Genomic DNA, 10,808 nt, shown 5'->3' on the forward strand with positions numbered 1-10,808 from the left:
TTGATGTTTATCTAGCTGTGTTCAAGGGACAAGAAAAGCATAGGGTCCCCTACTACTCCACCATCTTAACTCCTCAAATGAAGAACTAACATTTTTTAAATGACCATAGTGCTCAAAGAGATCTACAGACTTAGTGCAATTGCTACCAAAATCTCAAAGGTATTTTTTAAGAAACAGAAAAACTCATCCTGGATTTATTTTATGGCATCTCAAGTAATTCTGAATACATAAAACAATACTGAAAAGTGAAGAATAATGTTGGGAAACTCACATTTTCTGATTTCAAAACTTACTACAAAGCTACAGTAATAAAAACTGGCATAAAAACAGACACATAGTTCAATGTAATAGAATAGACAGCCTACAAATATACCTTCACATATATTATCAATTTTCAGCAAGGATGATAAGCCCATTAAATGGGGGGAAATTGTCTTTTCAACAAATGTTGCTGGGAAAACTAGATATTCACATGCAAAAGAATAGAGTTGGAACTTACCTTACACCATATGCAAATATTAACTCAAAATAGATCAATGAACCACACTAGAAAAAAGCTTAGGTGAAAAACATGACATTGGTTTGGCAATGATTTCTTAGATATGATACCAAGAATGTAGGCAACAGAAGTAATATAAATAATGTCGACTTCATCAAAATTAATAACATTTGTACATTAAAAAAACACTATCAAGACAGTGAAAAGCTGTCATAACCTCCATAATGGGAGAAAATAATTTGAAAATCATATATCTGATAAAGAATTATTATCCAGAATACATTAAGAACTCCTTTACCTCAATACCAAAAAAACAAACAAACTAATTGAAAAGTAGGCAAAGGGTTTAAATAAGAATTTCTCTAAATAAGATATACAAATTGGCAATAAACATTTGAAAAAAATGCTCAACATAAATATTTGTTGAGGGAAATGAAAATTAAAACCAGGGGCACCTGGGAGACTCAGTTGGTTAAGCATCTGCCTTTGGCTCAGGTCATGATCCCAGGCTCTTGGGATCAAGCATTGCATTAGAGTCCCTGCTTAGCTCTCCCTCTGCTCCCTCCTCTCACTTGTGCTCTCTCTATCACTTTTGCTTTCTCAAATAAATAAATAAGTAAATAAAATCTTTAAAAAAATTTAAGAAGAAAATTAAAACTAGAATGAGATATGACTTTATACTCATAGAACGTCTATTAAAACACACATGGATACAAAATTTTAGTGGGAATTTGGAAAAATTACAACTTTTCTGCATTGCTGTTGGGAGTCTAAAATTGTGTAGCCACCATGGAAAAGAGTTGAGACTTTCCTCAAAAATCTACACATATGATTGCCATGTAATCTATTAATTCCACTATTAGGTGTATATCCAAAGAATTGAAAGCAGAGACTTAAACAAATAATTGCACACCAGGCTTCCTAGCAGCATTATTCACAATAGTCCAAGTTGGAAACAATCCAAATATCTATCAGTTAGGTAGATAAATATTTTTATTATTATCTATCAATCAAATTTAGCCATAAAAAGGAATGAAGCTTTGACACATGCCAGAACATAGATGAACCTTGAAAACATTATGCTAAGTGAAATAAGCCACATACAAAAGAATAAATATTGTGTAATTCCACTTACATGAGACACTTAAATTAGACAAATTCATGGGGACACAAAGTATAATAGAGGTTACTGGAGCTTGGGTAGGAGGGAGTGAGGAATAGAGAACTATTGGTTAATGGGTACAGAGTTTAAGTTTTGGATGATGAAGTGAATAGTGGGGATGGTTGCACAAGATTGTGAATACGCTTAATGCAACCAAATTGTACACTTATAAATGGCTAAAATGGTGAAGTTTGTGTTATATACATTTTGCCACAATAAAGCTACAATGACAGTACCTTTTATACATCAATTATAATAAAATATATAGGAATAAATTTAATAAAAGAAGTACAAGATTTGTTCACTGAAAATTACAAAACACTGCTGAAAGTAATTAGAGAAAACATAAATAAATGAAGAGAATTTCCTCGTACATGGATTGAAAGATTCAATGTTTTTAAAGTACCAATTCTTCTCGAGTCAATCCATAGATTCAAGGCAGTCCCTATCAGAATTCCAGGTGTTTTGCTTTAGTTTTTCTTTTTCTTTTTTTTTTTTTTGCAGAAACTGACAAGGTGATACTAAAATATAGATAGAAATTCAAAAGACTCAGAATAGCCAAAACTTTTTAGGAAAAAAGAAAATGATGGAGGACTTTCACTTCCTAATTAAAAAAAAAACTTACTATAATGCTCCAGTAATCAAGACAGTGTGGTATGGGCATAAAGCTAGACATATAGATTAATGAAATTGAATTGAAAATCTAGAAATAAACCCTTATATTTATGGTTGTGGCAGGTTTAAGGATTTGGGGGCTGATCAAAGAAAGGACAAAGAGACAAGATGGCAGTATTGCACAAAAAGCTTTATTGGGCAGTGCTTGGAGCAGGGTTATATGAAAGGGTAAATTCCTCATAGCAGGAGACCATACACAGACTTGTCATGGGGTCATAAAGCAGAAGGTGAAGTGGGCAAGGGAATTTTTAGGAGAGGTAAATCAGAGAGGGGGCTTAAGAGTCTAGGTGATGTCCTCCACTAGCAAGGTGGGCATTCCTTAGGTCAGAGAGCTCCAAAGAGCAGCAGCATTTCAGGGTCTTTTATAGTTACATGGTTTGTCTCATCTATGGCTAGCAGATGTTGGGAGCAGTTTTGTAGTGTAACAGACAAGTTCTAAATGGCCAAAATTATGCTTCCTTGGGCTATATTTAAAACAGATGTGTAAGAATTTGAGTTTGGTGCTGACTGAGTTAAGGGCTCTAGCCTGTTATGAAAAATAAACAACATAGGGACCCATATACAGGAGCCATCTTTGGCTCATTTATGTAACAAATGTCAACAGGTTTGTGATAAAAGTACCAAGGCAATTAAATAAGGAAAAGACAGTTTTTTAAACAAATGGTGCTGAGACAAATAAATATCCATATATAGGAAGCTAAACATAGGCCTTTAAGTTACAATATATGCAAAAATTAACTCAAAATGGGTCACAGGCCTAAATATAAGAGCTAAAATTATAAAACCTTTAGAAAACAATGCAGGAGGAAATCTTTAAGACCTTGAGTTAGGCTGGGATTTTTTAGTTAAGACACCAAAACAGAGTCCATTAAAAAGTGATAAATTCAAAATTCAAAACTTCTGTACTTCAAAAACAGTGTTAGTTGGTATAAAAAGACAGGCAACATACTGGTGGAAAATATTGCAAAAACACATATCTGATAAATTACTTGTATCCAGAATATACATAGAAGTCTTATACCTAAATAATAGAAAGATAGTCAAACCAATAAAATATGGGCAAAAAATTTTAAGGCTATATTTATATATATATAATATATAAATAATATATAAAATAAATATATAATTATAATTATATTATATAATTATAATTATATAATTATATATTATTATCTGTAATAATATATAATTATATAATTATATATTATTACAGATAATAATATATAATTATATAAATTTATATATTATATAAATATTATATTATATATAATATAATATATGTGTATATATATATATATCTATATCTCCAATACACAATAAAAGGTCAGTAGAGAAATGTGAATTAAACCATAACAGGATACATTCTATACCCACCAAAATAGCTGAAATAAAAAAGACTTGCATACAAATGTTCATGGTGGCATAATTCATAGTAGCCAAAGTTTAAAACAGCCTATATGTCCATTGACTAGTGAGAAAATAAATATGGTGTGTTATATCCATAGACTTAAATACTATTCAACAATAAAAAAGAACCAGCTATGGATACATGCTATGGTATAGATGAATCTCAAAATCTTTATTCTCAGTGAAATAAGACACACAAGACTACATATTATATGATTCAATTTATATGAAATATTTAGAAAAGGTAAAGCTATAAAGACAGAACATAAATTGATAGTTGTCTATGTTGGGAGTGGGACGTTAGGAAGTATAGTGGGGATTAATAGTTAAAGTTTATGAAATATCATATTGAGATGATGAACATGTTCTAAAGACTGATCCATGGCAGAGGCTGTACAATTTGGTAAATTTAAGAAATCCCTGAATTGTGCACTTGAAAAAGGTGAGTTACATGTGCACAAAATATGACCTCTTGGAGTTATTTTAAAAATAAATAATGTTGGCTTAAATATTATTGTACATGTCTTTTTGTGTACATACCTAACTGTGGAATTGTTAGGTCTTAGGAGAAGCATGTGTTTAAACTTAGCAGATAGTGCCAAATAGTTTTCCAAAGTTGTTATACCAATTTACACTCATAGTAGTATATTTCATTCTGAAATCCCATATTTCAGAGTTCCAATTTCTTTACATCCTTGCCAATGTTTGGAATTCTTAGTCTTTTTAATTTTAGCCATTGTCAGTTCTTCTTATATAGTAATCATCTATTTGTGTTGCATATATATGTGTATGTTATGCATGTTTCACCTATTTTTGCTTAGTGCTCATTTTGCTGACAATATTGCTTATGTTTTTGTTTTTTTTTCAACTTTAAAAATTGTGGTTAAATATACATAACATAAAATTTATCATTTTAGCTATTTTTAGGTGTACATTTCAGTGACATTAAGTACATTCACATTATTGGCCAACTATCATCAACATCCAGAATATCCTCATTTTTGTGAACTGAAACTCTTGTGCATTCAACAAAAATTCCCATTCCCACCTGCCCCCAGACTCTGGCCACCACCATTCTATCCTATGAATTTGGCTACTCTAGTTACCTCATATAAGTGGAACCATAAAACATTTGTCTTTTTGTGCCTGGATTATTTCACTTAGCATAATATCGCCAAGGTTAATCCATGTTGTATCATGTGTCAGAATTTCATTACTTTTTATGAATGAATAATATTTCCCTTGTATATACTACTATGTTTTGTTTATCCATTCTTCCATCAATGGACATTTGGATTGTTTCCACTTTTGGTTATTATGAAAAATGCTGCTATGAACATATGGGTGTAAAAGTATCAGAGACCCTGCTTTCATTTCTTTTGGGTATATATCGAGAAGTGGAATTACTGGGTCATGTGGTAATTCTGTGTTTATTTTTCTGAGGATCCACCATACTGCTTTTCAGAGCAGTTGCACCATTTCACATTCTTCAGCCATGCACAAAGTTTCCTATTACTCAATATCCTTGTCTACACTTGTTATTTTCTGTTTTTATTGTTCTGATAATAGCTATTTTAATGTGTGTGAAGTGGTTTTGATTTGCATTTCCCTAATTAGTGGTGTTGAACATCTTTTTAGGTGTCATTTTTATCTCTTCTCTGTAGAAATATCTATTCAAGTCCTTTGTCCATTTTTAAGTGATTTGCTTGTTCTTAAGTTGTAGGAGTCCTTACATACTCTGAATATTAATCCTCTATCAGTTATATGATTCGTTATATTTTCTTCCATTTCATGGGCTGCCTTTTAACTCTGTTGAGAGTATTTTTTTTTCAGCATAACAGTATTCATTATTTTTGCACCACACCCAGTGCTCCATGCAATCCGTGCCCTCTACAATACCCACCACCTGGTGCCCCCAACCTCCCACCCCCCACCCCTTCAAAATTCTCAGATCGTTTTTCAGAGTCCATAGTCTCTGTTGAGAGTATTTTTTAATGAACAAAAGTTTCTATTTTGAAGAAGTCCAATTTATCTATTTTTTTCTTTTGTTTCCTATACTTTTTGGTGTTATATACTTTTGCTTTAAGCAATGAAACATGGCATTCCCTGTGGTTTCTGTGACTGCATGTATGACTATGGAGTACTCTTCAATCTTTAAATTAGATGACATACTTCTCTTCGTCTTTTAATAATTTGGTTTAACTACATAATATATATAAATAACAATGGATTTTCTTTTAAAATTACATTTTTGGGAACTACTTAAGCACACTGGAATATGGTCGTGAGAGGAAAAAGTTTATTTATCTCAGTTTTATTTTAGAAAACTCTGGCCTAAATGCAACAGATATATAGACATGTTAGAAAAGGACCAGAATGTTCACATTGGTTCTGTCAGGGTTCTGAGATTACTAGTGATTTCTGTTATACTCTAAAATTTTCCTTGTTTTTGCAATTTTAAAAATGAGCATGTGTTGAATTTATTATCAGAAAACTACAAGGAATGTTGCAACTTCAGAACCAGAAAAAGAAAACTTGGGTAACAGGGTGATGGGTATTGAAGAGGACACATGTTGTGATGAGAACTGGGTGTTATACTTAACTGATGAATCATTGAACACTACATCAAAAACTAATTATGTACTATACAGTGGCTAACTGAACATAATTAAAAAAAGGCAAAGAAAACTTGGAATGCAAAGGACTCATAACAAGGGAACTACCAGATTGATCATAAGCCTGAAAACTGAATTTTGTAAATACTGTAATGGTATGCAGAGGTATACAGATGGTACACAGAGGTAAACTAAGTAAAAAGAAAACTTTATCTGTATACTGAAAGAATCTGTAAAGAAATACAATATGTAAACCGTGTTTATCTCTGTGATAATAACACCATGCAAATTGTTTAGATCTGAGGAATAGTTAAAATTTTAAACATTGTTAAATTAATAAACGATCAGCATTGGAAATATGGACAATAAATATCACCAATGATTCCTATCCAGAGGAAATTTTCAAATGACTGCATAGTATTCCATCCTGTGAATAGTCTATCATATATTTAACCATGTCTTTATAGTCTATCATATATTTAACCATGTCTTTAATGCTGAGATTTAGATTATTATCAATAACTCAAAACTGTCAAGCAAATGCTATGATTTTTTAAATAAATATTACTTTACATTTGAACACTTCCTTTTAAAATTCCCAATGGCTTGAGAACCAGCATCTAAAAAGAGGAAGAGACAAGTCAGCATTAAGAGTGAATTACTGATAAGACTGGTTTACTGTCCTGTGTGTTCACTTGTCAGTTGGATACAGCACTTTGGATCTTCATCACAGGCATTATTTCACCCTAATCCTCAATAACCACCTCTTTTGCCCCCCCCATCCCCCCACCCCCGCCAAACCTAGGAAATGTTAGGAGGCGTTTCCAATTTAAAATTACTGCTTATTTACCATATAGCTTGTGGAAAATACAGTAAAAAACAAAATATAGAATATTTAAATCACTGATAGTTACACCATCCTAAGACCAAGACTGCTATTTTTTTAAAAGATTTTATTTATTTGACAGAGAGAGATCACAAGTAGGCAGAGAGGGAGGGAGAGAGAGAGAGAGAGGTGGAAGCAGGCTCCCTGCTGAGCAGAAAGCCAGATGCAGGACTCCATCTCAAACCCTGATATCATGACCTGAGCCAAAGGCAGCGGCTTAACCCACTGAGCCACCCAGGCGCCCAAGACCACTAATTTTTTAAAAGTGTTTTCCCTTCTAGACTATCTTTACAAATTTTACCCCCCCCTCCCCCATTCCAGAGCCCAGGGCTAAAATCAAAGGGACAGAATTTGGCTGGATGGATGCCTTGTCCTCTAACCTTGTCTGACATTTTAGTTAGTATTTCTTTTAGCTTTTCTTTTTTAAATTATAATACCAGTTGCAAATTGAGAGAATAAACAAATAAAATCTAGGTTTCTGAAAACTCAGGAGGGGGTTGGAGATTAAGTGAGAGGTGAATGAATCAGCTATATTAGACAACCTGGGAAGGTAAGTGGAGTTGGAAAACTTGATAGATCTGATAATTTATTGGCTCAGGACCTGTCAATCACCCAGCCCAGCAAATGAGTTTAGGGCAGAGTCGTAGGGGAGGAAAGGAGTGACGCAGCTATTTGCACGGAGGAAATCTAGTCAAGAGACTGCTGCGTAATCATATTGCGGCACCGTTTTTTTTTTTTTTTTTTTTTTTTTTTTTGCAGCAGCTGCTGCTTGCTAAAGGTCCGCCCACTGCAGCTTTCTGCAGTCTGTGGCTCGTTCCTGCAAAACTGACCATCGCCACTCTTCTCTCAAGCCCTGGCTACGGTTGCCTCTGTCCGCTTCTCACAGCATCTGCACAGCCTTCATCCCGGCAGCAGCCTCCGCAGTTACTCCCACAGCCCAGCCACTACCGCCCGTTCCACCTCTGCCCCAACCACCGCCGCTTCTGCTATTTCGGTGAGTCTTTCCCTGCCGAGGCCAGGTCTCCTTATCTTGGTGGTAGCCACCTTACGCGTTACGGTCCTTTGAAAAATGGCCGAGTCAGCCGACCATAAGGAACTGTTAGACTCTAGTCAAGAAGAGGCTGGTAATAAGGTAATGATGGAGGGACATGGGGAACAGCCGGAGCGCAGTGAAGATGTCGCAGCTGGGCCTGGAGATGATAAGGAGCGCGGTGAAGAAGCCGCCGCTGGGCCTGGGGAAGAAAGGGGTAAAGGTGAAGATGCTGCTGCTGGGTCCGGGGAAGGCAAGGTAAAAGATGAAGATACTGATGAGGATTCAGACCGTCCAAAAGGACTTATAGGTTATCTTTTAGATACAGACTTTGTGGAAAGTCTACCTTTGAAAGTTAAGTACCGTGTGTTAGCCCTCAAAAAGCTTCAAACTAGAGTGGCCAATCTAGAATCCAAATTTCTGAGGGAATTTCATGGCATTGAAAGAAAGTTTGCTGAAATGTACCAGCCCTTATTGGAAAAAAGACGTCAGATCATAAATGCAATCTATGAACCTACAAAAGAGGAATGTGAATATAAATCAGACTCTGAGGACTATGATGAGATGTATGATGAGGAAGAGATGTATGGTAATGAGGAGGGTCTGATGCATGAATATATGGATGAGGATGATGGTTATGAGGGAGATTATTATGATTATGCTATTGAGGAGGAGGATGACGATGACGACGACGACGATGACGATGATGATGATGGCAGTGAGACTACCGGAGAAGAGAATAAAGAAGAACAGGATCCTAAAGGAATTCCTGATTTTTGGCTGACTGTCTTAAAAAATGTTGACACACTCACTCCTTTGATTAAGAAATATGACGAGCCTATTCTAAAGCTTCTGACAGATATTAAAGTGAAACTTTCAGATCCTGGCGAACCTCTCAGTTTCACACTAGAATTTCACTTCAAGCCCAATGAATATTTCAAAAATGAGCTGTTAACAAAGACTTATGTGCTGAAGTCAAGGCTGGCGTATTATGATCCCCATCCCTATAGGGGAACCGCGATTGAGTATTGCACAGGCTGCGAGATAGATTGGAATGAAGGAAAGAATGTCACTTTGAAAACCATCCGGAAGAAACAGAAACACCGGATCTGGGGAACAATCCGAACTGTAACTGAAAAATTTCCCAAGGATTCATTCTTCAATTTCTTTACTCCTCATGGAATCAGCTTAAATGGAAAAGATGGAAATGATGATTTTTTACTTGGTCACAATTTACGTACTTACATAATCCCAAGATCAGTGTTGTTTTTCTCAGGTGATGCACTTGAGTCTCAACAGGAGGGGGTAGTTAGGGAGGTTAATGATGCAATTTATGACAAAATTATTTATGATAATTGGATGGCTGCAATTGAGGAGGTTAAAGCCTGTTGCGAAAATCTCGAGACAATAGTAGAAGAGATTGATCGCTAAAAGCAAAGTGTACTTGATCCTGACATTAATTGCCCTAGGTCGTTACTCAAGATATAAGAAGTTAATTAGTCTTGTGTTCTGAATTTTTTCTTGTAGTGCCAGTTGAAACATAGGTCTCAGAAGTATAAGAAAAATTTAAATACTAATTCATTTGATCTTGCTCTTTGGTAGTAGAATGCTTTCAAGAAGTGTAAACTGTGGTAGATGATTTAAAATATTAATATAGTGCTGTGTAGTTTAATCCTTCTAAAGTCCTTTTATCATGTAGCTGTTAGTCTGTGGCTGTGAATATTATCGTAACTGCTAAATGAGATCAACATTTATTTGGAAAAAAATCTTGGAGAACCAACCCAAGGTTTTCTGCTGTTGTTTGGTTTTTATATTTGTGTTTTCTTAGTCCTTTATCTAGTAGGTTTAATTCTGTTGTACCTGCTTCATTTTGTGATAAAAATACAGTAGAATTTAAAACTTGAATGCTTAAGGAGCCTGCATACGGTTAAGAATTTCAGGCAAAACCACATTTATTGTTAATCAAAGCTTGTCCATAAGCTCTTGTATTTTATGTGACAATGGTAACTAATAAAACTTAGTTATATTGAGGTTGGTGTGTATCAGTGAAGTGTTAATCACAGTACTCTCAAGAGATTGCCACATATTGTTCTGTGTAATTATGTAAACTAATTACAGTGTATAATTTCTCTTCCTATAGTACATTTAATCATTCATTGGAAGTAATCATGTTACCATTTTGAAGTTTTTTTTCATGTTCTTCCACTGCAAAATAAAATAAATAAAAATTTCAGAGTGTTTCCTGTTTTAAAACTGATCTTTTTTTCTCATCAAAGTATTATGTTCATTGGAGCGTTGGTGGTATAGTGTTGAGCATAGCTGCCTTCCAAAATATTATGTTCATTGGGAAACATCTGGAAAATACTAAAAAATACATTAATTAAACCCAAATCCATATACCTAGTCCCCAAATGTAAACACTGTTAATGTCTTGACTTATTTTCTGTTATTATTCTGTGTTTAAATATGCATGCAGATTTACTAACACTATACTTAGATGTGCAAAGAAACTATCAGATTTTATGACTCATCTA

The 10,808-nt window shown here is 34.4% G+C and overlaps 1 protein-coding gene across 1 annotated transcript; it reads left to right on the top strand.

Moving 5' to 3' along the window:
* The first annotated feature begins 7,903 nt into the window (after positions 1 to 7,903).
* On the top strand, positions 7,904 to 10,512 carry NAP1L2 (nucleosome assembly protein 1 like 2). The gene has a single exon (XM_047716814.1). It carries the CDS (start codon positions 8,314 to 8,316, stop codon positions 9,703 to 9,705), a length of 1,392 nt encoding a protein of 463 aa, XP_047572770.1. The 5' UTR covers positions 7,904 to 8,313; the 3' UTR covers positions 9,706 to 10,512.
* The last annotated feature ends 296 nt before the right edge of the window (positions 10,513 to 10,808 follow it).

The sequence above is a fragment of the Lutra lutra genome, chromosome X (genome assembly GCF_902655055.1).
Source record: "Lutra lutra chromosome X, mLutLut1.2, whole genome shotgun sequence".
NCBI classification, from domain to species: domain Eukaryota; kingdom Metazoa; phylum Chordata; class Mammalia; order Carnivora; family Mustelidae; genus Lutra; species Lutra lutra.

Coding starts and splice junctions, on each gene's coding strand:
- NAP1L2 (XM_047716814.1), top strand. CDS start 8,314: ATGGCCGAGTCAGCCGACCATAAGGAACTGTTAGACTCTAGTCAAGAA.